The 27,140-nt window shown below is 39.4% G+C and overlaps 2 protein-coding genes across 2 annotated transcripts in view; one reads left to right on the plus strand and one right to left on the minus strand.

Moving 5' to 3' along the window:
* The window catches only part of LOC107294412 (lanosterol synthase-like), a 26,175-nt gene extending 15,435 nt beyond the window's left edge, over positions 1 to 10,740 (plus strand). Inside the window, exons 14-23 of the mRNA XM_029285613.1 lie at positions 421 to 492; positions 1,331 to 1,381; positions 2,004 to 2,153; positions 3,869 to 3,965; positions 5,421 to 5,526; positions 7,119 to 7,184; positions 7,586 to 7,666; positions 8,917 to 9,087; positions 9,455 to 9,533; positions 10,561 to 10,740. Coding sequence (XP_029141446.1) covers positions 421 to 492; positions 1,331 to 1,381; positions 2,004 to 2,153; positions 3,869 to 3,965; positions 5,421 to 5,526; positions 7,119 to 7,184; positions 7,586 to 7,666; positions 8,917 to 9,087; positions 9,455 to 9,533; positions 10,561 to 10,740 — 1,053 coding nt within the window. The remainder of the gene's footprint in view (positions 1 to 420; positions 493 to 1,330; positions 1,382 to 2,003; positions 2,154 to 3,868; positions 3,966 to 5,420; positions 5,527 to 7,118; positions 7,185 to 7,585; positions 7,667 to 8,916; positions 9,088 to 9,454; positions 9,534 to 10,560) is intronic.
* A 2,984-nt stretch (positions 10,741 to 13,724) lies between these two features.
* TTC22 (tetratricopeptide repeat domain 22) lies at positions 13,725 to 26,793 on the minus strand. The gene is made up of 7 exons (XM_015823648.2): positions 26,183 to 26,793; positions 20,890 to 20,945; positions 19,719 to 19,834; positions 17,942 to 18,060; positions 15,545 to 15,706; positions 14,705 to 14,857; positions 13,725 to 14,366 (listed from the first exon to the last, which is right to left on the minus strand). The coding sequence occupies exons 1-7, from the start codon at positions 26,738 to 26,740 to the stop codon at positions 13,836 to 13,838; spliced, it is 1,695 nt and encodes a 564-aa protein (XP_015679134.1). The 5' UTR covers positions 26,741 to 26,793; the 3' UTR covers positions 13,725 to 13,835.
* Positions 26,794 to 27,140: the final 347 nt, after the last annotated feature.

Consider the following 27,140-nt stretch of genomic DNA (forward strand, 5'->3'; position numbering starts at 1 on the left):
CGCTCCCACAGAGAGGGCCTCCTCAGGGTGCCGTCAGCCAGACAGTGTCGGCTGGCGACCCCCAGGGGGAGAGCCTTCTCTGTCGGAGCACCCACCCTCTGGAACGAGCTGCCCCCAGAGATCCGGGTGATCCCGGATCTCCCCTCCTTCCGCCGCGCCCTTAAGACCTGGTTATTTCAGCAGGCAGGACTGGCCTAGGCGTATTTTAAAGGGGTTTTAAATTAAATTTTTAGTAGAAGCGGCCAAATTTAAATAGTTATTTTTAATCTTTTTAAATTTTGTATTGTATTATATCATTGTTTTAAACTGGCTGTAAGCCGCCCTGAGTCCTCCGGGAGAAGGGCGGGGTATAAATTTAATAAAATCAAAATCAAAATCAAATCAAATCTATTTTATAATCTTTTTTTTTTCATTTTCTAGGCTGGTATCCAAAATGACCCTGAGTACAATACTTGTTTGAAAAAAGCCCATTCATTTTTGAAATGTTCTCAGGTAAGAAGCTGGGTTGGAATAACGTATATTAGACATTAATATTGATTTTAAAGGAGTGCCATCAATTTGATTCCACAAGGGTAGGGTCTAGTAATTGCAGTTGTTTAAAAAGCATGTCAAACATGGAGGCTGTCTTGAAGTAAGACATCTGCTAATCCCAGATCCAGTTTTAAAACTGTTTACTGAATGGCCAATTGCTCCTTTGGGTTATCTTGATAGCTTCTGATAATAATTTACAGTAGTGTTAGGTGCATTAAAACTGTACTATTGGAAATACAGTATTTGTGCCATCCATAACATCTTCTCCTTGATTGAACCTACACATTTCTATACCCAGAGATCCTTTCCGTACAATTCAGAAACTCTAACTTGAACATCACCAAAGCAAATTTATATATGCTATATATGCAACTCTTAGAAAGTCAATGTGGTATTATAGTTAAGGCACCTGTGGTTTGCCACTGACTCATTCCTAATTTGAGACTGACTAGACCCAAGTCTGCCTTAGGCATGAAACCAGATAGGTGACTTGGGTCTAGTCAGACTCAAATTAGGAAGAAGTCAGTAGCAAACCATTTCCAAAAATGTTTCCAAGGAAACCACAAGAACTTGACTCAATGAGAATCAAGACTGACTTGAATGCAGAAAAAAGTAGTCCTTAACGCAATACGCATCACTAACCTGTGGGTAGGATTGGGGATTGGCACTGAGTAAACAGGCTTCACTTGTTTACTTGTACATGATGACATATGAACAAAAATGATATATGGACAAAAGAAACATGTTTGTTGTCTTTAGAAATTGTCTTGGATTAAAATGCTATTAATGTCTTCTTTAGATTGTAGATAATCCACCCAACTACCAGAGATACTATCGTCAAATGAACAAGGTACTTTCAAAATCTGATCTTGTGTAAGACATAACCGTTAGAAAGGGCAGCTCCAGAAGTTAATTTCCAATTAATAAAAATTATACAAAAGAGAAAAAGAAATATTTGACACTTAGTAACTTTTCACATTGTCCCTTAAATGGATATTATTTATGGTCCAGAAATGCTCTTCCTAACAACCTTTCTTTATTAATGCTAGCGGAAAGGGAAAAATTAATTTCTTTGGTGATTTTTACCAACTTTATCAATATTCTTGAGGAAGAAGCAAAACCACGTTCCAATGTTTTGCTTGCTTTTATTGGTTTCCTTTAAGCTGCATTCTGAGAGAGTTTAAGAAACAACTATACAGTAAAGCATATAGCATATTAAAAGGTTCAAAAACATTAAAATAATGCTCCCTGATGCCTAAATTAAGAATAATTGGATTTTATTAAATGATTATAAATTTAATAAAATAGAATGCCACCTAAACCCCATACTAATTGAAGGGGATCAAAGATACCTGCACCAATGCATCATGTTCCATAACTGAGTCTAGATCTGAAATATACATCCTTTTCTTTTATGGGGCAAGCTATCTAAAAAGAAACAGTCTTCTTAATGCCTTTTTTAAAATCACCAGGGAGGATTCCCCTTCAGCAATCGGGACAATGATTGGATGGTCAGCGACTGCACTGCTGAAGCAGTGAAGGCATTGATGTTACTTGAAGAACAATGTCCTTTTATAGACGATCACATAGCTCCACAGCGTCTCTTTGATGCTGTCAATACGGTGAGTCCAGAGAACACCAAGGAGAGAACATGGGGATTAGGGTTGATGAGGTTTCTGAGGGCTGGTTGGCGGTTCTTAGGGGTGTGTTGATTTTGTAGAATCTCATTCCAACAGAATTGGTGGCAATTTTCTCCTTTGATAATAACTTTAAAGTCTGAGGAGGTTTTTTTTGTCCAAGAAGGGATGGGGGAAAAAAGTTTGGTCCTTAACCAATTCCAATCCCCACACATTTTCCTAAATTTGTACACAATTTGTAAAATGCTTTTTCCATGTTTGCTAAATTTTGCAAAGCAGGCTCAAAGCCTTAAAAATGTACCACATATAAAATTGGATTCAAAGAGTCTATAGAGAAAATTGCTTGGGAAAAAAATGCAGCCTTTTGAAAGAGCATGCACAAAAATGGATATAGAGGTGAAAAAGTGTGTAAAAATATAAACATAGAGGTTTGGAAAACTGGGAAAATAAACCAAATCCAACAGGTTCAGTTGTCTCAAAGTTAAAGGATCAAAGCTACAGTCAGTCTGAAAAAGTTCTAATCTCCCAGAAGAAGACAAATTGAATATGTAATGATAAAAAGTACTGACAATAATAGTTTAGTCTGATTCTGATCTCATTCAATTGCTTATATCCTCAATATGCTAATTTATATAGTGAAGATAAATTTTAATAAACTAGTGATTAAATAATGCTTTATAAAAATGAAGCAGATTCTATTCTGAACTCCATTGGCATTAGTAAATAACAAGAGAACAATTAATCCAATACTATTTCAGGAGAACAGAAATTCAACATCTACTGCTTATCTTCATTTATCTGACATGGTTTTGAGATAAAATGAGGCTATGATTAGGATATATTATGCTATATCGTTCTTTTCTGCCTGAAGCAAGGCAATTGAAATAATGGTCAAGAATACATAATATAGAGGATAGAGGAAAAGTAGCAGGGAAAGCAGAACTAAATTGGTGCTTGTGGCATACTATTAAGATTAGAAGTGCTGTGAAAAATAAAATTTGATAGCCATGAATGCAATATTTGTGTGAATTGTTTTCTGAATATCATAGCTTATTTTTCTATTGGACATAGCATTCATTTCAATTGAGACAGATCTTTAGTGGAACAAGAGGTTCAGTATAAATACTGGCTTTGTTTTTTCAGGTGTTTATAAAACTGATTGGCATGGAATAATGGGTGTCAGTCTTAATAAAATGAAAGGACATTTTTTAAAAATAAAGGGAAGGCCAAATGATTTAATAGTTAGAACTATGTGATTATGTGCTGGTCTGCCCTCTGCTTTCTGCCACAGCAAATATCCATATGCAACTACAAATATTGAATGGAAAAATAGGCAATGTATAAACAAAAAGAATGGCGGTCTACATACACCTGAGCTTTAGGACATCTACATGTACAAAGATTGGCCAAGATATTTTGTTGCTTAATATAAAGGAGAAGATAGTGCCTTCTTTCAAAAGCGAACTTTAATGATACCCTGATATTGATAATGGAATAACATCCACCATTGTATCTGATTTATAGTACACACAACTGGACCTGCCAAAAACTTGCTATTATCCCTGTGTATTTTCTGTTCAAATCAGCTGTCTATTGATAGGATCGGCATGAATTTGTGCCTAATTTTTGTGCGAGGAGTCTAATAAGATGACTTCTAATGTCACCTGTTTTTCCCCTCATCTATTTCTATAAATATGCAGTTACTGAACATGAGAAATTCCGATGGTGGCTTTTCCTCTTATGAAACCAGACGTGGAAGCTGGTTACTAGAGAGCATAAACTGTGCAGAGACCTATGGTAAGAAGAAATTATCAGATGTTATGTGCAAAATTCAGAATGGAGACCATCACTGGAATGTAGCTAGTTTTGAGGGCATGGGTACATGCTCAGGAATTCAGCAAATCCTGCTAGTTTCCTTCTGGATTGAGAGATTGTCAGTACTCAGTAGTGTACTAACAGGCATAAGCCAACTAAAAAAAAAAAAGGAACTGTGTCTGAAGAACTAAATAGACTATCTAGTCCAGAGGTCCCCAATCTTTTGTGCACCAGGGACCGGTTCCGTGGAGAGAGGTTTTTCTGCGGACCGGAGGGTGTGTGCTTTTGTGTGTTGCCTGTATCCCGCGAATGGGGTTTTACTTGTTTGTGTGGACTGGTTGCTGGCATGCCGTGACCCGGTACTGGTCCACAGACTGGGGGTTGGGGGCCCCTGATCTAGTCCAAAATAGTAATTGATTTAAAGATGAGATGATGTAAGGAAATCTCTTAGCATTGAGCAAAAAGGTTCTTTAAACCAAAGACTCGAACAGCATTTAAAATCAACTACAGGCAATCATCATTTAATAATTGATACATGCAGCAACCATTTACAATTGCAATTGTGATAAAAACTAACCAGTCCTCACATTTATGATCATTGCAGGTCTGCAAAGCCAAGGAATGTTGAAATATGATCATAAGTTCAATTGTGATTTCACTCAGTGACCACTTTGCTTAATGAGTTGCTGGTCCAAGTTGTGGTTACTAAATGAGGGCTACCTGCATGCTCTTAAATGTTCATGTCATTTAATATAATTGAGCTGAGGAATCACAGTACCTTATCTAGTTGTTATATTGGCAGTCTAATTGTTATACTGGAACATTGCTGCCAGAGTGTTCTGTTTGAGTTTGCTAGCTTCCTACAGCTACTTACACATGTGAGTCTTGCCTTGAAGATGGTCCAGAAATTATAGTGAGATCACAATATGGTGAGTAGACTAGAGTTTAAAGATTCAGGTTTCAGAACATACTAGTAGGAGATGACCAGTCTGAACCCAAGGGAAGAGTTAAATGCATCATCAGTCTTGAATTTCTTTGCACCCACAATAAATCTGTAGTTATTTGAACAGCCTTATTTTCTGATTTATTGCACCTGACAACATCTCTCTGAATATTAATCTCCTGCATAAATATTATGATTTTGAACTAGAAAAGTGGAGTCTTTTCTGAAATAGAACCTTTACATGGGCATATTACTTGGTAGCTCCTTGCAAAATAAATGAATACATAAAATCTATGGTCTATCTTCCTGCAGGTTTGTGGTGTTTTAAGAGGAAAAGATAATTATTGTTCTGTCTTTCTTTTCATCACTAGGTTTGCTGTTTTTCAGTGGATATTTTTTTTAAATAATTAGTGTTACTATTGTAACCTAGAGACGTTAATAAAAATAATAGGCTGCCTGTATTAAAAAAAACCCACATTATTTATGTTTTCCAGCTGACTGTATGGTAGATCACACCTATATTGAATGTACCTCATCAGTAATGCAAGGACTGAAACTTTTCCAGAAGAGATTCCCAGATCACCGGAGAGAGGAAATCAGGTAGCTGAAACAGAGAAAATTCCCTGAAGCCGAGAAAGAAATCGCTGTTGTAAATTGAAATAGACTTTGCTTAGAGTTTAGTAATTTAGTTAAGTTTAGAATTTAGTAATTCTAAATCTGATCCATACTACTTTTTAGGTGAATCTTGCAACTCTCTGCCCTCACATTCTGCAGTCACTGACAAATTTCAATGTGAATTTTATTAAGGTTCATTTTCACAACCCATAATTATCCCAGGAACTGTTCTGAAGACTTTGATGTCTTAGCCTGGCTATTTTTCAATGCTTTGATAGCATTCTTTCAGAAAAAAAACGTTAGACCTGTGTTAGACCTGTGTTGACTGACACCCAGGCAACTTGAAAAGTGACTAAAACTGCTCTTCCGAATACTTGCCTACACTTGAACAACACCAACAGACATTAGGAGAATTGCTTTCCCTCCTGGCAGGTGCTCCTCAGTGAGACAAACAAGGAATCCACCAATCACTTTCCTTAACTTGTCACTCATTAAAATAGCAAAGATATAACCTCTAATTACTGAGGTAAAAAGGAATGAGGAAACAGGTCAAAACATTGTGTTCTGCTATACCTTTTTGCCATTTCAAAGACTAGTAGATTACACTTTAATACTGCCCAAGAGTGCCCCAAAAGTTAGTAATTGTGAAGTCTCCCTAAATATTTAAGATACAAATACCTTCCCCATCAGAAAAGAGATTTAGAGATTGGATAGTTCACTAATGATTTAACATAGATAAAATACGAAAGTGAAATCCCATTACTGAAAAGATCAAAGGTGCCATTCTATTACTTATTTTGGAGTAAGTTCAAGGAAAAAGAGGGAACTGTTACTTTAAGAGCGTAGTTTTAAAATGCAATTTCTCTCTTTATAATAGTTATTTATTCTTTCATTTATTTGTTTGTTTAATTAATTAGTTTGCTGTTTACTTTGCAAGGTGACTCTGGAACATACCTGGAGCTCTGTCTAGTTTAGATAGCAAATTTCACAACCTTCCAATTACTTTATGTTCATTTGTAATCTTCAAATACACCCCTACATTTTGGTACAATCTTCAGGTATACTCATGCTTTATCTAGGTTTATTTTCTAGGGTTTCAGATAAATTTACAAGGTTTTCTATTTCTTTTACTCTATCCTCCCTCTGAGCAACCCAAGATAAAGTATCATAAATAGTTTGCTTTAGAGATTATGCTCCAAAAGAGGGTAAATATAATAACATTTAGGACTTGAAAGTTCATATAAACTCCAGCTCTCTCACCCTCCACATCCTTCAAAGTCAATACTTTTAGTGGCTTAAAAAGAGATGGACAGTATTCGAGTTCCTGTGCCTTCAAGGGGGATAGCTTGACCTGCTATGACACAAATCACCACTACACAAGTTCTGCCACTATTCATTTAAATAATTAACAAATGAATGTCAACCCCCCCCCCTTTAAAGACCAGTCCCAGGTATCCAGGTTTTGAAGTCTTGGTCACTGAATGTGACTCTTTCTGTTGATCCACCTTGATTAAAATTCCACCCCGAAGTTTTTCAGTTCTATCTTAATCAAAACCCTTTTGTTTCTTTCTCTTCAGTGATACTATCCATAAGGGTTTGCAATATTGTCGTAATACACAGAAAGCAGATGGATCCTGGGTAGGGTGAGTTGTTTCTCATTGCTGCTCAGTGAATTTAGCTGCACCATGCTGATAAAACTTGAAAAGATTACTTTCACAAAAGGAAGGCATTTTTTTTTTAGTTTGTATTTACCCAGCGCTTTGCACAAGTGACACAACCCTTTAAAAATATCCTACATTAAGACACAATGTATTATGTTCAATTATAGTGCTCTGCAACTTGAATCGAGTGGAGGGGGTTGCAGCAGGGGATCAGGGCCCATTTTGGATGAAAACTTTGTAGGAGTTGGTGGGTTTAAAGGTATGAAAGCTTCCAGAGAGGGAGTTGTACCCATCACACCATCAGCACTTTGTTTAAAAGGCATTGATCTTAATCTAGTTCAATACTTGTTTTTCAATGGTTCATGGGTCTCTCTTCCTTGCAGGAGATGGGGTGTATGTTTCACATATGGCACCTGGTTTGCACTGGAAGCATTTGCGTGTTTGGGATACTCTTACCATAATGGGTAAGTGAATTGCTTTTCTGGCAAAATATTAGGGTCAATGATGATGATGATGATGATGATGATGATGATNATAATAATAATAATAATAATAATAATAATAATAATAATAATAATAATAATAATAATAATAATAATAAAGTTGGAAGGGACCTTGGAGGTCATCTAGTCCAACCCCCTGCTCAGGCAGGAAACCCTATACCATTTCAGACAAATGGCTGTCGAGTCTCTTCTTAAAAACTTCCAGTGTTGGAGCATTCACCACTTCTGGAGGCAGGTTGTTCCACTGGTTAATTGTTCTAACTGTCAGGAAGTTTCTCCTTAGTTCTAGGTTGCTTCTCTCCTTGCTTAGTTTCCATCCATTGCTTCTTGTCCTGCCCTCAGGCGCTTTGGAGAATAGCTTGACTCCCTCTTCTTTGTGGCAGCCCCTGAGATATTGGAACACTGCTATCATGTCCCCCCTCGTCCTTCTCTTCATTAGACTAGACATACCCACCTATACTATATCTGTGCATTTGGTTTTTCTTGCCTAAATGTAGAACCTTACTTTTTTCACCATTGACTGACAGCTCCTCAATTTTTTATTTTGGAATGGTTTTCAGAGACAGGCGATAGAACTTTATTCTGCTTTGTTGCTCCCTAAAATAATCGGGATAGCTCATGACCCTTCCCATATTTCATATTTTTATAAGCTTTATAAAAATATGTTTTTCTTTAATATAGATAACTGTACCAGACAGCAAGTACAAAATAAATAAACCAACAAAAAAAAGCACACAAGAGTCTAATACTTTGGTATGATGAGGAAGAAGAACTGTTTAAGAAACAGCACCTTTAAAAGCATGTTATTCTATAATTACATTCTTTCATTTAGTTTCCGAATTTGGAGAGGATGTTGTAAAAGTTTGAAAGTATGAAACAGTGAGATAGGAAATAATCATGTAAAAGATAAAGCTATTTCTGAGTGTTATATATTTCTGATTTCCAGCCACTTTCTTTCTTGTTATGTATAAAGAAAAAAAAAGACATTTCATTGGTAGTTTCCCCTGCTGGTTTTCATCCATATCCTAAATGTTATGTGGCTTGAAATCCACTTGGATGCAGCCCAGTCCCATAATGGAACAGACCAAATCACAGAATCATAGCATCATAGGATTGGAAGGGACCTTGGAGGTCTTCTAGTCCAAGGCAATTATCAACTATTCTCACTTTTTTAAAAAAAATATTAATCCATTATGTGTCATATTTTCCAGAGCGGCATGCAATGAGGTGACCAAGGGCTGTGCATTCCTGGTCTCCAGGCAAATGAAAGATGGTGGTTGGGGAGAAGAATTTGAATCCTACAAGTTTCGCAAATATATTCAACACACCATTTCCCAGATCCACCAAACTGCATGGGCTCTGTTGGGGCTGATGGCTGTTAGGTAAGTGTAAAGACCTAACAATGTTTCTTTCAGGAAACCCTGATCTGGAGGAAAAGCTAATATATTAACACAAATTGACTCTAGGCAATAATCCTTTTGAATGTTTTAACTTTGCTCACCAATTTCTGAAAAATACATGAAATTTTCACATTTTCTCTTGTGCTGGAATGTTACTGGCCTCACATTAGAAATTCTGTATAATCTCTGGTCTCCAATATGTAGTGGAGAAAAGAGTTACAAATAACTTTCATCCTGATCTTACTAACTTATCTTAGTAAAAAATACAAATCATTCTCGTTCTAGAAAACCAAATAGGACTTTCTGACTGAGTCTCTGACTAATGACCATTGTTCCATTTGTTTTGCAGGTATCCCGATGTTCGTGTTCTAGAAAGGGGGATCCAAGTTTTGATTGACAAACAGAGAGCCATTGGAGACTGGCCTCAGGTGTGTGAATAGCTGCTGTTTTAATCCAATCAGGTAGAGCACGGTGGCTCATGTGGTTAGGACACTGGGTTGGAGGTTACCAAGCCCACATTAGAGATCCAAGTGTAGCTACATGGCTGGGTGAGCTTCCATCATTTGCTCCAGCTCCTTGACAGGGATATGAAAGGAGCCCTCCACGGGCATCCCCTAGACAATAGTGATGTCACTGGCTAATTCTTTCAACCTGGAAGCACCTTAAAAAAAGTGCCTTGACAAGAACAGGACGGGATCCAATCAGGTCCTCCAAATACAGATACAAGTATTAGGAGATAGAGATAGTTAACATGTTCTCTTTTCGATGTAGTTGCTGCTAGAAAAATGTTTCCCCAATGCTGGTTTCCTCCACTGTTGCTGTAATGCATGAAAATGACACCAATATGACCATAAGAAAAAAGCTGCCAAAATGTTTCCTGTTCTCTCCTTTGCACTGGACTAGCCATTTCCCAAAAGCTTCCTTAGGAGATATCCATCTAAATTAAAGCATGGAAACATTCACATTCTTAGCACAACACCTAAGCCTGAGGCAAGGATTGGTTTGATTTGGCAGGTAGATCTGGTTTCGCCATACAGAATTTGGATATTTACTCTCAGATGCCAAAATATTTTTCAGAGGACCGAGTTACATATTACAGTTCTAAAACATGGGGAAGTAAATGTTGGCACTATTGTTGTGAAAAAAAAAATCAGCTGTACTGATTAAGAAAGGTGTTTTTTTCCCCCAACACCTCCCTGGTGTCTCTTGCTCTCTGCTGCCATAGATTATCTTACCTAGTCTAATAGGAAGACTGCTTTGTCTCCAGTCTTTTAAAGAGTTAGAGAGCTGATTCTTCCACCTTATTTACCAACTAAGTTCTGGGCAATTTATGAAAGAGGTTTGTTCTTTGTATGAGTAATTATCACATCCTATTGTTTTGGTTTTTATCTTTAATGTGAAAGCATTAAAGCATAAGCAGGCTTTTCAGGATATTCCTTTCTTACCTCTTTTTAGGGTGATATTGCTACTGGATTCTACAAAGCTGGCACTCTCCATTACTCAGCCTACCGCAACATCTTTCCTATCTTTGCATTGGCTCGTTTTACCCAGCTTTATCCCCATAACCCTCTTGCCAAGCAACATCTGAAGAATGAACCAAGACATTCCACGGAGAGCCAGACAGTGAAGCACTGAATAAGATGAATCAACATTTCAGGAAAAGTCAGCTTTGCCCTTTACGCCATCATAAGATGTTTTGCTTTTAATGTTTTTCCTGGAGTATCAGCTAAATGACTTTAAAACAAAATACTGGGTTAGTAGACTGAAATATTCACATTTTGCAATTATTATTTTTTTTTGCAAGCATCATTTTCCCATTGCCTTCATGTCAAGTACCAAGGAAAGTCAAGGGACTCTGCCTTTTTTGTGGAAGCACCAGTACAAAAGACTTGTATAGAAGTCGGTTTGGGCAGATGGCCAAACCAGCCAACCTAGCTGCCTGTGAATCTCTGCCTCCTTCTGTTTGCCACCCCACATTAAAGAGGGAGATTGGTGGAGGTTTTCTGCTAGAGCTTTTGAAAATGGGGGCAGACAAGAGGGTAAGAAGGCTGAGTAATCCATCCATCATTGTCCTTGATGTGGCATAAATAAGGATAACACAATTTTCTAATAACCTGTTTGTATTAGGGTAGGTATTGCCAATGACAAGAGCAAATTTCATGGACATCGTTTCCTGCCAGCTCAAAAATGGTTAGGTAGAACATTGACTTGGCCATGAAAAATTGTCCCAAGATGCTGGCTGCTGGTGGAGGACAGAGAATTAGAGAGAATCACAGAGGAAGACTATGAAAGCTGAAGTCTAAAACAAGTGACAGGCATCAAATTTAGGGAGGCTGGATTGAAGATATACAGTATAAGGCATATATGTTCCTATATTGTAATGCAGTTTGGATCTTAGTTAATGTGTTTTTGAGATCTTCCATATTTGCTGGAATTCTATTATGTACATAAGATAAAAGTATATGAGATATAAGATGAAGTATAAATGCAGTAATATAATAAATAAAACTGACAAAGAAAGAATTAAGCCTGTGTGCATGCACGTAGTACACATTCTCTTTGTCACAAACCCACACAAATAGTAGCACTTCTTTGATTTCAGCTGAAAATGGCTTTTTGAATTAAATAGGACTTTTGGAAATTATACGGTATGAATTACTGTTGGATATTTAATTTAATTTGGAGAGTGACACACACACACAAAGATGAAGGTGATAGAGGTGAGATAACCCAAGATGTGCTTTTGATCTTGGTGTGCCTGCATAGCTTAATCTGCATAAATTGCTGAGAATAGCCTTATTGGGGAGAGGGGTGGCATCTAAACTTAATAATGATAATAATAGTTTTTGTACTGAATAGCTGATATACACATTATTTATGGGGAAGGGTGTTTTCCATATTCAAGAAGCTGTAGCTTGCATTTGAAAAATATTTCTTATGTTGATGTTTTCCGTGCTTATGTATATAATTAAACATAAATGGGGATAGTTTAAAAGTGTAATGAGTGATAATTTTTTTCACCTCAGGTCAGACCAAGAGAGGGTGGTTATTACCATTTGTGCTAGCCATGGGATCTTTTGCGCCAGACATTTTTATATTTATGCTGCAATTGCCATTTTCTGATACTAGAACGAAGATCACTGGGATTTTCTTTTGAGTTGACATGCACAAGATAGTTTGCCATTTGAATAAAATTAAAATGTATACAATCATCATTCTCTTCCAATGAATACATTCTAATTTAAGGCACATGATGGTGGAGTTTTATGTTCTCTGTTCCCTGACACGGTGAAAAGTTCCAGCTGTCTGGGTGTGATTTTCTTGGGGAAGGAGTCATTGGAGAATGATGACATTTAAAAAAAAATTACAATTGTTAGAGAACATAAATGGAAGCAAAACAATATTCCACATACTAAAGATCTAAACAGAAGCCTTGCACAACAAAATCCCTAAATTATCAACCAAATACAGGTTTCTTTTTACATCTGTTTTTCTAGGTAGTACAAAATGTGTCTTTTCTGCACAATGGTATATTCGTTCCCTCTTTGGGATAATAATAGCTACCTCATTCAAACCGAGAGAGAGGGGTTCTTAATTGGCTTTTAACCCACGTAAGAAGTTGTGGCCATTCGGATGTTACTGAACTCTTAGCACTCCTAATTAATGGACATACTGGCTACTGGGTAGTGTAGTTCTATCTGTGGGGGCTGCAGTTTCTCTATCCCTGTTCTGCATCTTAGCTCCTTTTCCACATTAATAACCTGTAATCTTCTAAATAATGGAAACTGTTATAGTATTCATTACTATTAGAGTAGCTTCAACTCAGAATTTACTACAAATAGATCTCAAAGAGATAAACAGGGTGGATCTACTTAGCACTTAGACTGAAGGACCACTAGGAAAAATTGGAACTGTAAGGTAGACAGGGAAGTAAAAATACTCTGGAAGAAGACAAGTCAATCACTTCTATCACGTGGCTAGGAAGACAACATGGATATTATAAGTCAGGCTCAGTTTGAACGAGCTTTAGCTATCTGGAGGCATAAATTGGACTGCAGCATAAATCAGGAATCTTCAAAAGTTTTTGTCTAAAGAAATGCTAGAGCTATCATGGCACAGTGGTTAGAATGCAGTATTGCAGGCTAATTCTGCTGACTGCCAGCAGTTCGATCCTGATGGGCTCAAGGTTGACACACCCTTCCATCCTTCTAAGATCAGTAAAATGAGGACCCAGATTGTTGGGGTAAATCTAAGTTATAAATGGCTTAGAGAGGGCTATAAAGCACTGTGAAGCAGTATATGTCTAAGTGCTTTTGCTATTGCTAAAGAACCAATTTTCATATGCTAAGATCTGCAGTTCAAAATCAGTCCTAAGGTGGAAGCTTTGTACAGTATCAGCACTGTGTAAAGTACAGATTACCTGACTTAAATATTTCACTTATTTTTTCATAATTTCTTTGTTCCTTCCCCTCTTTTCTTTGAAATCTTGTCTGACTCCTGTAAGAATTTGCTGAGATTTAAAAACTTGTACACTAATTTTGCTTCAATGCAAATGAAGATAACATGCACAAACACTTCTATACGGGCAATATTCAATGAACCCATATTTTTGAATGTATTATTTTTTTTTAAAAAAAAAAAGACACACAAGAGAGAAAGAACAGCCATTTCTGAAGATCACCATAGCTTCTAAGGTAGTAGACAGACGAAGAGATACTTGAAGCAGCAGGTCAGAAAGAGAATGAACGTTCACTCAGCTTGGGTCGATTGAAGTCACATTTCATGGTCTCAAAAAGCAGCTTCACCAGTTCAGTCTTCCCTTGAGCCAACATAGCTTTGGAAAGTTCAAGTACCTCACTGGTGTGATGCCGACAGACTAGACGAAGTTCCTGTTGCACATGCTGGTTTGCATATTTCTCTTCCGCCTTCTTCACCCACACCTCTACCTCTTTCATTAGCACCTCCATAGTGATCCTCTTCTGAGCAAAGAGAGTAAGCAGCAGTTCCATTAAGCATCGGAAGCTCTCTCTGTGCGTGGAACCCACATCGTCCAGCTCTATGGCCTGCTTGAAGCACTCCATGGCTTCCAGCGTCTCATTTTTAATCCAAAGACATTTCCCTTTCAGTACCTGGAGTTCAGGCAAGACATTTCCCAGGTCTAATTCCATGGCTTTAGCAAAGAGCACAAGGGCTTTGTTGAGGGCCTTTTCATCCACAAGGAAAAGCTCCTGCATAGCATCTACTCCCAGGTAGTAATATACCTAGAATTTAAAAAAAAAAAGGGGGGGGGGAAACCCAAGGTCATACATTTTAAAAAAGCACCATTTTTTAAATCTAAACAATCAAGAAGTCCACAGGATGTGGAAAACTTCAATCTACAAAATGAAAACTACAAAATGAAAACTACAATTTCTCTCTGTTCATCTCCCCACTCTTTCCATCGATCCTTCTGCCTCTTTTTGTCAGGAGAAAAAAAATGGAATAGCTACCCAAAACCTTCGGTTTAGTACCCAGAGTACTTTAGTATTCTCCATCTGGAAGTTCCCTAAAATAGTTAACTCAGTGAAAATATCTGGACGGCATGGACGGTTTCACTTACCTGGCCAAGATCAAGGTAAGTTTTCAGGCAGGGTTGGACTTTGATGACTTTTTCAAGATCAACTTTGGCCCCCAAAAGATTGCTCTGGTCTGGCATTTCAGCCAAGCCTATCTTCACACGTTCCACATCCCGTAAATACAGTTTAATCAGCATCTAAACATAGATGTATAGAGCTCAGTTGACTTGGTTTGGTTTTGTCACTGCTAAAACGTTGGGGAGCTGCTGAGAGAAATTATGACTCTATATGCCTTTCTCTGCTTTTGAGACTCCTAGAAGGGAGCAGAGGGATGTGATCTATCTAAGGCAGTGCTTCTTAACCTTAAGATTGGACTTCAATTCCCAGAATTCCCCAGCAGCATAAGGAATTCTGGGAGTTGAAGTCCACACATCTAAAATTTGCCATGGTTGAGAAATACTGGTCTAAGGAAAAAGATGCCAACGAAAACATTCCCCTGGAAAATAAGAGGTGGCAAACTACCAAACAACTATACCAAGGCAGGAAGTTTGGGATGAAAACATAGGGGTTTCTAGGTGAGGAATTCTGAGAACTTCAGACTTTCCATGCGTTGGTCAAATTGTCTGCTATAACTCCTTTTAATGCCAAAGTTATATAATGTTGTGTATACAGTCAAACATGTATCCTTTTACCTGCTTTTTAAAAAAATTCTGTTCAATCGTGTCCAATTAGTCTGGTGTAATAAAAGATTATTTTTTTTTAAAAAAAAGGCATTGGATCCTTTGGAAATGCTCTCACTGGGTAGGACTGCACTGATATCTTCAATCATCTATACAATCCGAATTGTTTTGCTAGTGGGTTATTTTTAAGGGTGAGCTGCTTACCTTAGCACGCATACAATATGCCTGCCAGTTAAGTCCTGGATCAGGCAATACATCCAGAGCCATGTTGCAAACGGCCATTGCCATCTCTAGCTTGCCAAGGAAATGGAAGATTTTTGACAGACGGTTGAGAACAGGTGGATTATCTCTAGCAACCTCTATTGCCTTAAAAGCAAATACATTTTTCTCCATTAATCATCAGTTGTCATGAACAGGGAAACTATGATCAATTATATTCAGAATCTGGACACAGGTTAACAGGTGGAGATCTCTGGCCACTGGCAAATGAGCAAAAGAAAGGATTTCTCTACTATATTAATACTTGTTGTTACTATAAAAGCCTGGTTGCTCATTTTGACTTAACATCCAAGAAAGTTGTTGAATTTTCACAACTTTTCACCTCACCCCCACCTGGATGCTGGATTAGATTCCATCTTCCATAATAATCAGCCAGTTGGTTGGGGTGAGAGGGATTGTAGTCCAAGACTGTAAAGTCGCCAGGCTGTCTGCCAAGACATTTTAAAAATACAAGATCCCATTTCGGACATGCCCTCGTCTTTAATTTGTGGCTGAAAAAAAATACTTGGCCAGTTCCCTAGAAGGAACTGAAGATTTAGCAAAGCAATGGAATAGCAATAGTACTTAGACTTATATACCACTTCACAGTGCTTTACAGTCCTATCTAAGCAGTTTATAGCATGTTTCGCCCAACAATCTGGGTCCTCATTTTACTGACCTCGGAAGGATGGGAGTCTGAATCAACCTTGAACGAGTGAGAATCGAACCCCTGGCAGTCAGTAGAATTAGCCTGCAATACTGCGTTCTAACCACTGTGCCACCACACAAAAAAATGGCATGTGCAATTATTTAGACTTGGTTAATATTTAAAGCTTTAGGAATATTCCTCATATCAGTGAAACTAGCATTACAGTACAATAGAAGCAGATAAGCAATATCCCTCCTCTTCCTCCTTTGTAACTGTGACGCTTGGAAGAAGCTTTTTGCTTCTCTTGCTTGCATACAAAGGAGAAGATGAAACCAATAAAATCATCCTTTCCATTATAGCCCTGAAGTATTTTTTTCTGGGCACATCTTTTTGTTCTAAGTACTCATTCCTATATTTAAAAAAGGAGTGGGGGAGGGTAGTATGTGTTGCCCCCCCACATTTCTGGGTGGACTGAACTTGTCCCCACATCAATGCTCAAAACTTGGTATTCTAAAATAAGATTTGAAGTATTGTTCCTCTTACACCCCTTGAAGAAAACTTCATGATCACATGATTGTGATCAAGTAGAACTTCCTATTCAGCATTATACAGACATTCATGGAAATGGCTGAGCTTATACTATCCAGAGCAGCCTGTTGGGAGGCTGAGGTAGTTAGCATAGAGATGGATGTACCCAGCTCAGGTTAGATCAGTGGTTCTCAACCTTTTTAATGCCGTGACCCCAACCGGTCATAAGTCGAGGACTAAACCGGTCGTAAGTCGAGGACTAAACCAGTCATAAGTCGAGGACTAAACCGGTCGTAAGTCGAGGACTACCCAACCGGTCGTAAGTCGAGGACTTTCCCTGCCCGGGAGCAGCGCGCATGCGTGGTTCTGCCCCCCTGTGCCGGCCGAGGCGTAGCTGGCAAGCGGCAGAGACGGAGCAGGCCGACCACCAGCTGGCCCAGCTCAAGGGAGGTAAGGCACCCGCCGGAAAAGGGAAAAAAATGGCGGACAAAAAAAATGGCGGACAGCCTTGCTTGGCAACCCTCGTGAAATGGTCGATCGACCCCAAATGGGGTCCCGACCCACAGGTTGAGAACCACTGGGTTAGATTACCAACACAACCAGGATTCTTTGCACCTGCTTCCAACTAATCAATCAGCAAGTTCCCTTGCTATGCATTGCCCTTGTCCCTGCAGTGTAGTTTAGGGATGTGGATGTGCTTGATTTAGGATTGAGAAGGGAAGGATAAGCCTCACTCACCGGTATTGAGGGAAGGAATCAAATTTGAATCCCACCATCAATTGTAAAAGGGAGTAAAATGGTGAAGGAAGATACAGTGCTTGTTATGTGTTATGCAGTAGAAACAACATTAAACAAATCTAATATATTATAAGCCGTGGTGGCACAGTGGTTAGAATGCAGTATTGCAGGCTAACTCTGCCCACTGCCAGAAGTTTGATCCTTACAGGCTCAAGGTTGACTCAGCCTTCCATCCTTCCGATTTTGGTAAAACGAGGACCCAGATTGTTGGGGGCAATATGCTGACTCTGTAAACTACTTAGAGAAGGATGTGAAGCAGTATATATGTCTAAGTGCTATTGCTATTGAAATATTGTCATTAAAAAGTTGGGCATCTGGGTACCATTCCCTTCTTTGTCTTTTTGTAATGATTAATTATATCAGCCTACCTTTCCAAAGCAATCCAGGGGATCAGTTCCAGCATAACCACACTCATCAATGCCCGGAGGAGTAGTTAAGAAAGAATATTTCCTTTCTAGTAACATCCCAAGATAGCACCAAGCCAAAGCTAGAGAAAAAGTAAGAAATACTTCAGAGCAGATCCTTCCATTCAGAAATAAAGGGAAAGTTTCTGCCTCATTATTAAACTTAAATCTTTACTTATTAATTGGAGACAGCCCCTGGGATGGTATAGGTATAGAAAGGGCTTTCCACATCAGAAAATTCTGATGCATTCTAGCTAAGCCAGTTTAGTCCTGGTTAATACCTGGATGGGGAACCATCAGGGCCACACAGACCTATAGGCTAGACTGTGAAATGGAAAAGGTATCCTGGAAGATAGAACAGGGGTGTCAAACTGCCAGCCCGCAGGCCGGATGTGTCATGGCAAAACCGCACCCACCCCATTGCCGGCAATGGAAAAAAAGTCACGATACGTCATGACATATCACGTGATGTTGCGAGTTTGACACCCCTGCATTAGAGCATACCTCTTTTCTTCACTGCTTCTGAACATCTGAACTGATGGAAAGTAGAGATCAGCTTACATTTGTTGTAGCTTACATTATGTAAATAATTGAAATAAGTAAATGCCCACATACAGTACTTATACATTCAACATTCTGTTTATATTGCTTTGCATTTAAAAAAAAATTAATTTGTATGCCTGGGTATATTATTCTAATCAACAGGTAATTGGATTGTTTTTTTCCCAAATGAAAAGACCCCGATTAACATGTGTGAGAGGTACAGCAACAAAAATGCTAGAAGAGTAAAGAATGCTCTTTCACATCCATGACATTATTGAGACAAAAGCATATGAGTATGAAGAATTGATTGCAATCAACCTGGGGGAAGTAACCTTTCTGACAATGCATACAAATTAAGGAGAAGCTTCCTAACAGTGAGAACAATTAACCAGTGGAACAACCCGCCATCAGAAGTTGTGGGTACTTCATCAGTGGAGGTTTTTAAAAGAAACTGGAGAGTCACTTGTCTGAAATGGTATAGGGCAGTGATGGCGAACCTTTTAGAGACAGAGTGCCCAAAAACTGCCCCCCCAACCCCGTCCCTACTCTGTCCTGCCCACTGGGCCACCCACCACTTCCACGGCCCGCCACAGATCACCCAGGCAGCCCAGCAGCGCCATGGCGGCCATGCCTTCCGCCCGTGCCCCGCAGCACCATCTGCGCGCAACGGGGTGCAAGCACGGAGTCTTGTCCCCGCTGCCCAGCTACCATGTCCTTGGCTCCGCTGCTTCGTGTGGGCCACACCCAGGGGCAACTGTCCTCCGGGGGGGGCTGCTGGTGAGGGGCGTGGGAGGAGGCAGGGCCGGGGAGACTCTATTCTGATTGACTGATTGAAAGTGAGCTGGTAAGAAAATGGAATTGTGTACGTATATTTGTGTGTACCTTTGAGTGTCATAGGAAATGAGCCATATTGGTCCATGGCAACCATCAACCTCTCTTCCCTCTCTGCTCCTTCACTATCCCAATTTAAAAACCTACATCGATTGAGACACTCGATGGATCTAATCAAGTGAGATGCAGCACAAAAGCTTATGCCTTATCATGAGAACCGTTAATCAGAAACGGTGCTAACAGACTTTTTTGGGTGTGTATATGTGTGTGCAAGCAAATACATGCATTCTGTCAGTGGTATCCTAACGATCTGATCTGGCTCAGTCTTTGCTATAGCCTTTGGGGACTAATGAATCATTTTCCCTACCTCTGTAGTGTAGATTAGATGACTTCAGTACTTGTTGAAGCAAAACCAGAGTTCTGTTGAAAGCTGTCAGTCTCTTCTTTTCATCCTCACCTTTGTTCATCCACACCCCATCTAATCTGAAGTAAAAAGAGGAACTAATATCATTCATACGTACAGAGGTGTACATGCAGGCAATGCACTTTTTAAAAAAAAATCTGATAGAATTAATATATATATTTTAAAAAAATCAAATGTTGGAAATACTTCTTTGAATTCTGTTCTTTCATCCCCTTCTAACTGTGATACTCCTAGAGCAGGGGTCTGCAACCTTGACAACTTTAAGACTTGTGGACTTCAGCTCCCAGAATTCCTCAGCCAGCTGTGCTGGCTGTGGAATTCTGTGAGCTGAAGTCCACAAGTCTTAAAGTTGTCAAGGGTGCAGACCGCTGTCCTAGAGGGTGATGTGGTCCAGAGGAAACCTGTTGCATCATTGTGAATTAGCCACTTCTGTTAACTTTTGATTCATTCTTTAAATTTGATAGCGGGAGGTTGTCAAATTATTCCAGAGACATAAGTTGGTATAAAGTAATCAGATATGGGATGCTTTTAGACAAGTTTTTTTTTTTTTAATGTACAACCACCTTGCCTCATTCAAATCGTTATTTTCACCCCCTGGTTTAAGATCAGTATTGCTCATCACTTGCCATGGAAACCTGTTGTGTGTTTGGTCTGAACTGGATATAGAGATTGACTGGAAGTGTGCTGGGTTCAAATTACCCATATATATTTTAGTTAATATTAAGCGAATCACTGCACTTGCAGTTGTAAAGCGGATACGGCTTTCTCATTGCCTTTGCTTGTCAGAAGGCTGCAAAATGTGATTACATGACCAGGGACACCGCAACTGTCATAAATACATGCCAGTTGTCAAGCCTCCAAATTTTTATCACATGACTCTGGGGACTGTGCAACAGTTTTAAGCATGAAAAACAGTCAAGTAACTTTCTTAGTAACTTTGAACAGTCACTAAAAGAATTTGTTGTAAGTCGAGGACTTGTGTTCCAGCCTTCAGTGGAACAAGAAATTTCTGCCACTTTGTCCCAAGATGTTCTCCTTCTGTTATTTTGATATCCTTTCTTTGAGGAATCAAGCGATGGTGACTTTTCATTCTGGACTCCTTCCTATGTCTCACCTGATGTGCAGAGTGGCCATGGCAAAATACCAGCTCCTTTTCTCCTCTAAAGGTATCTGAAATTGAGAGGAAGGGTGGGAAGGTGAGGGGAAAAAAAGAGTCTGATTAGCCACTGGTGACTGAGGGATTGCATTCCCTGGATACCAGTCATAGGACATTATTCCATGAAATCAAAGATTGTAGTTGCCAGCCTTCTTCTTGCTCCAATCCACAAACCATGCAACACAAAACATAAAGCCCACCTCATTTGAGATAATAAAATAATAATAATAATAGTAGTAGTAGTAGTAGTAGTAGTAAAGTTGGGAGGGACCTTGAAGGTCATCTAGTCCAACCCCCTGCTCAGGCAGGAAACCCTATACCATTTCGGACAAATGGCTGTCCAGTCTCTTCTTAAAAACTTCCAGTGTTGGAGCATTCACTGCTTCTGGAGGCAGGTTGTTCCACTGGTTAATTGTTCTAACTGTCAGGAAGTTTCTCCTTAGTGCTAGGTTGCTTCTCTCCTTGATTAGTTTCCATCCGTTGCTTCTTGTCCTGCCTTCAGGCGCCTTGGAAAATAGCTTGATTCCCTCTTCTTTGTGGCAGCCCCTGAGATATTGGAACACTGCTATCATGTCCCCCCTCTTCCTTCTCTTCATTAAACTAGACATACCCAATTCCAGCAGCCGTTCCTTACAGTATATGCTTTAGCCTCCAGTCCCCTAATCATCTTTGTTGCTTTATAAACGAAGAGCATAATCAGTTTGTCAGCTCTATAAAAATGGTTGAGTAGTAATTATTTATCCTGTTCTGCAAATCCACTGAGAGAGGAGACTGACATTAAAAAGTATTATAATATATATTGAATGGAATTATAGGAGCAATATTTTAAAAAGCACAGGTAGAAACTAAATGCTATACTGTAATAAAAATCAAAACATAATTTAGAAATAAAGAAAAAACAGAAACAAAACCTGAACAGATTATACCAGGGGTAGGCAACCTTGGCTCTTTTATGGCTGGCTCGGAATTCTGGGAGTTGAAGTCCACGAGTCATAAAAGAGCCAAGGTTGCCTACCCCTGGATTATACCATACGTGGGGATTCAAAACCAGACCTTTCTTGTGCCTGAATATTCTCATGCATATACAGTGCATTCAGAAAGTATACAGAACCCCCTTCACTTTTGTCAATTTTGTTATGCTGCAGCCTGATTCTACAGTTGTTGAAATTCTTTTTTTCTCATTAATCTACACTCAGTACCCCATAATGACAAAATGAAAACAGACTTTTAGAACTGTCTGTAAATTTATTAAAAAGAAAAAATGAAATATCACATTGGCATAAGTGTTCAGACCCTCTGCAACACTTGAAATTTAGCTCAGATGCCTCCCATTTCTTTTGATCGTTACTGACATGTTTCTACATCTTGATTGGAGTCGAGCGGTGGAAATTAAATTGATTGGATGTGAGAGGTACACACCTCTCTATAGAAGGCCTCAATGCATACTGTATGCAGCTGACAATGCATACTGTAACAGAGCAAAAGTGATGAGGTCAAAGAAACTGCCTGCAGAGCTCAGAGACAGGATTATTGCAAGGCACTGGGGAAGGCTACAATAAAATTTCTGCTGCACTGAAGGTTCCTAAGAGCACAGTGGCCTCCATAATTCTCAAATGAAAGAAGTTTGGCACAACTAGGACTCTTCCAAGAGCTGGTTGCCTGGTCAAACTGAGCAATTGGGGGAGAAGGGCCTTAGTAAGAGAGGTGACCAAGAACCCGATGGTCACTCTGACTGAGCTCCAGAAATCCTGTATGTGAGATGGGACAGAGATCCAGAAAGACAACCATCACTCTAACCCTTCACCGATCTGGGCTTTATGCCAGAGTGGCTAGATGGAATCCTCTGCTCAGTGCAAAACATATGAAAGCCCCCTTGGAGTTTGCAAAAAAACACCTGAAGGACTCTCACTCAGACTGTGAGCAACAAGATTCTCTGGTGTGATAAAACCAAGATTGAACTGTTTGGCCTCAATTCTAAATGTTATGTCTGGAGGAAACCAGGCACCGCTCATCACCTGCCCAATATCATCCCACAAATGAAGCATGGTGGCGGCGGCATCATTCTGTGGGGGTGTTTTTCAGCAGCTTGGATTGGGAGACTGGTCAGGGTTGAGGGAAAGCTAAATGGAGCAAAATACAGGGATATCCTCAATGAAAACCTGTTCCACAGTGCTCAGGACCTCAGACTGAGCTGAAGGTTCACTTTCCAACATGACAACGATCCTAAGCACACAGCCAAGACAACACAGGAATGGCTGTGGGATGACTCTATGAATGTCCTAGAGTGGCCCAACCAGAGCCCTGACTTGAACCCTATTGAACATCTCTGAAGGGACCTGAAAATGGCTGTCCACCGATGGTCACCATCCAATCTGACTGAGCTTGAGAGGATTTGCAAGGAAGAATGGCAGAAAATCCCCCAATCCAGGTGTGTAAAGCTTGTCACGTCATACACAGAAAGACTCCAGGCTGTAATTGCTGCCAAAGGTGCTTCAACAAAGTACTGAGTGAAGGGTCTGAAAACTTATGGTAATGTGATATTTCAGTTTTTTTCTTTTTAATAAATTTACAGGCAGTTCTAAAATTCTGTTTTCACTTTGTCATTATGGGGTACTGAGTGTAGATTAATGAGAAAAAAATGAATTTCAACAACTGTAGAATCAGGCGAAGGGGGTCTAAATACTTTCTGAATGCACTGTATATAGCAGTGATGGCGAACCTTTTAGAGACCGAGTGCCCAAACTGTAACCCAAAACCCACTTATGCACCGTCGGGTGCTGGGTGGGTGTGGCCCATTGGCTGGGCGTGGCTGCAGTGGTAACAGCAGACTGGGTGGGACTAAAAAATTCAATCAATCAATTCCAACTTTGCAAGATTTTTTTTCCTGCAAGAAATTGAAATTGACTGATTGAACCTTTTTTTTTTTTTTGCACATGGTAGCGGAGGCCTAAAGCGAAAAGGTTTTATAAAACCCAGCTGAAGGCCTAGGACTGGGGCGACGGCACGCGTGCCCACAGAGAGGGCTCTGAGTGCCGCCTCTGGCACCCGTGCCATAGGTTCGCCACCACTGGTATATAGCTAACAAATTAAATGAAATCAGTCAGATGTCCTATCTTCACTGAGAAAACATTATTTTCTGGATACTATGCCAGTTTATGCATATGCATAATCTTTAATAAATAATTGCTAATTGATTATAAATCATGGGCTTACTTCACTAGCAGTTCTTTATATAGGTAATAGTTCAAAAGATCACAAATACAGCAAATCAAAAAATTAGTTTTCATATTACAGAAAGCTCCTGGTTAAAGAACAATATTTTTACTCTATATGTCTATCAGGCAACCACTTTAAAATATATTTATGAAATTCATTTTGATTCCATTCTGTCTGTTTTTTGCAATGACTAAGAACTTTGGATCCTGCACAATGGTATAAAATTAAACATAGACCATCCCTTTAGTGTAAATATTGTGCTAAAACAAATAATTTCAGTTTAGCGTCCTGTCTTGTGATGTGGCCTATAGTGGCTGGGAGCTATAAACTGGGAAATAATAGTAACAAAAATGACAAACAACAGCTGCCTATCCCAGGTCCTTGGGAAGGACTTGACAGGTGGGGAAAAATTCCACATTGAATCTGAACATCTGGCTGACTATGTGACCAACTACATAATAATATACCATTAAACCTCAACATCTGCCTATCCCAGGTCCTTTTGAAGGACTTGACAGGTGGATTAAAAATGCCAAATCCAGTCTAAACATCTGGCTGTGTAATTAACCACAATAATGAAGATACTAATCATAAAACTGAAAGTTAATACTGTTTAGGATGGACCAGGTCTGTTCAGAATTGTCCTTGACATTCAACTTTAAATGTTTTAACCTATTAACCTAAATCCTTCCTACCCTGATTATTTGGGTATATTTCTTATAACCATAAGAAAAGTGCCTCTAAAATGCTTCAGCCAACCATGAAGCAATTAGTTACAGAGTGCTAGGGCTTATTTATTTAATCTGTTTAACTCCTTCATGACCAAAAGCCGTCTGAAGTATGGTATCCTTTCATTGCTAACTTCTACTCATTAGTAGGTAACAAATTGTTCTGTGCAATTTCCTACAACATAATGTAACCATGACTTCATGATTAAATTATTGTAGACTGTGCAGAACACACCCAGCCATAAACTCTACTTTATAAGCCACAATGGCTAGGTTCTCATAGTATGCTAAGCCACCAGAATACCTCTATACTTGACACAGAAGAACAGAGAAAATTAAGATTCCACCAAAAAATCCTTTTCACATTATTATCCATTGGCACTGCCATTTTCACTTCCTCGTGCAGGATGAGTTGCTTGGTGATCACAACAGTTCTGGACAATGTCTTGGCTCAAAAATGGGAAAGGTACAGCTTATAATGGAAAAAGCCTGATTCAGCCTCCCAAATGTTTTATTTAGTGTAGTAAGCATAATTGTAGATATACTGCCTGGTCTAATAACTCACACTTTTACCCAAAGAGGGCAATAAATAAGTGCATTGTCTTGATGCTGGTGAAAGGTCATCTTACAAGACTAGCCTTTTCCCCAACATGGTGACCTTCACATGTGTTGGTCTCTTCCAGCATGGCCATATTCATGGTGTCTGGACATATTCACAGAGCCCAACATATTTGGAGAAATTACACCGAGGAAGGCTATTAGGAATTTTCTCCTGGAACCACATCATCCGGATCACAGAATGCTGAAGAATCCACTTTGTCTCCTGCAAAATTCCTCCTTCTCTTAGCTCCCAGTGTTTGGCGCCTACTTTTTGTTCAGTATGCAGGCTGTCCTCGACTTACAACCACAATTGAGCCCAAAGTTTCTGTTGCTAAGTGAGACATTTGTTAAGTGAGCTTTGCCCCATTTTACAACCTTTCTTGCCACAGTTGCTAAGTGAATCACTGCAGTTGTTAATACTGTTGTTAAGTGAATCTGGCTTCCCCATTGACTTTGCATGCGAGAAGATTACAAACAGTGAGCCCAGGACACTGCAACCATTACAAATATGAGAGAATTGCCAAGTGTCCAAATTTTGATCATGCTGCAATGGTTATAAGTGTGAAAAATGGTTGTAATTCATTTTTTTCAGTGCCGTTGTAACTCTGAACGGTCGCTAAATTTAAGTCAAGGACTATCTGTATGTGACAGAAGTCCAATCTTCCACTAAATACAAATGACACAAAGATGCATGATAACTTACTTACCTGCTTTCCATAGGCCAGCGCCTTGCTGTAGAGAGTGAGACCTACAGTCAGTTTCTCCATCTTCTCCTCTTTGTTTGTTAGCCTGATGTCAAAGGCATAAGCATAGCCCTGTTCAGCCAGGCAACGGGCTGCTCTGACCTGGTGATTTCCCTGCAGTTTGTCTTCTGAATCCAAACCCATTAAGTGGGAGAGCTTCTCAGTGCACTCAGCCTCTTCTTGCTCCTGGTTCAGCCTGTCATAAATGTAGGCCAGGTTGGCCCAAGCATTTAAATTCTCGGGCTGTTCTTGAGTGATATGCAGAAAAATCTCCTTGGCTTGCTCCACTTCCTCCAGGTAGAAGGAAAATACCCCAATGAGGTTTTGAATGGCATTTTGCTGTGAGCCAGTTTCAAACTCCAACTCGTAGAGCAGACTCTCTCGTTTCAACTTCAAGTCTCTCCCTTGGAAGCTGATTGGTGCAGAAGTTTCAAAGTTTAAATTCATATCGAGATGAAAGTGACCAGGAATGTAGTCCATCTCATCAATAAGAGTGTCAATGTCCACGGTGGTTTCGTCCATTTTCCCTCACCAGTCCAGGAGTCTTCAATTAGCAGCTTTCCCAGGATTTCCTTTCTTTCTCTCCCGTCTTTCACATTTGTTTACCTTTCTGAATTCTCCTCCTCTTTCTTTACCAGTATTTCTGGTTTAGCTGCTGATTCACATGATGCCTGCAAAAGGAGGAGCCGGATTAAATGCCTTTTCTTCCTTAGTCAACTTGCTGCTTCATATTCGCCATTTGCTCAGTGGATCACCCAAAGTAGAGATCAATTCCAGTGATCAATAATCAGCAAGACTGAAAACCATCACACTGTAAAGGACAGCATGGGAATCAAACATTTTGAATAAACTACAGCTATATATAAAAAGGTTAATAGTTCAAGGTACAAGCTGTAACACTAATGTATTATGCATTTCAAAA

The sequence above is a fragment of the Protobothrops mucrosquamatus genome, unplaced genomic scaffold (assembly GCF_001527695.2).
Source record: "Protobothrops mucrosquamatus isolate PMUCROS unplaced genomic scaffold, P.Mucros_1.0 scaffold1936, whole genome shotgun sequence".
Taxonomy (NCBI): domain Eukaryota; kingdom Metazoa; phylum Chordata; class Lepidosauria; order Squamata; family Viperidae; genus Protobothrops; species Protobothrops mucrosquamatus.

Bases quoted from the DNA above. Each gene is read 5' to 3' on its own strand.
- TTC22 (XM_015823648.2), bottom strand. From the start codon at position 26,740: ATGGACGAAACCACCGTGGACATTGACACTCTTATTGATGAGATGGAC. The intron at 20,946-26,182 runs GTAAGTAAGTTA...TCTCAATTTCAG, and splicing joins CGCTGGCCTATGGAAAGCAG to ATACCTTTAGAGGAGAAAAG. The intron at 15,707-17,941 runs GTAGGCTGATAT...TTTGCTTTTAAG, and splicing joins CCCTGGATTGCTTTGGAAAG to GCAATAGAGGTTGCTAGAGA.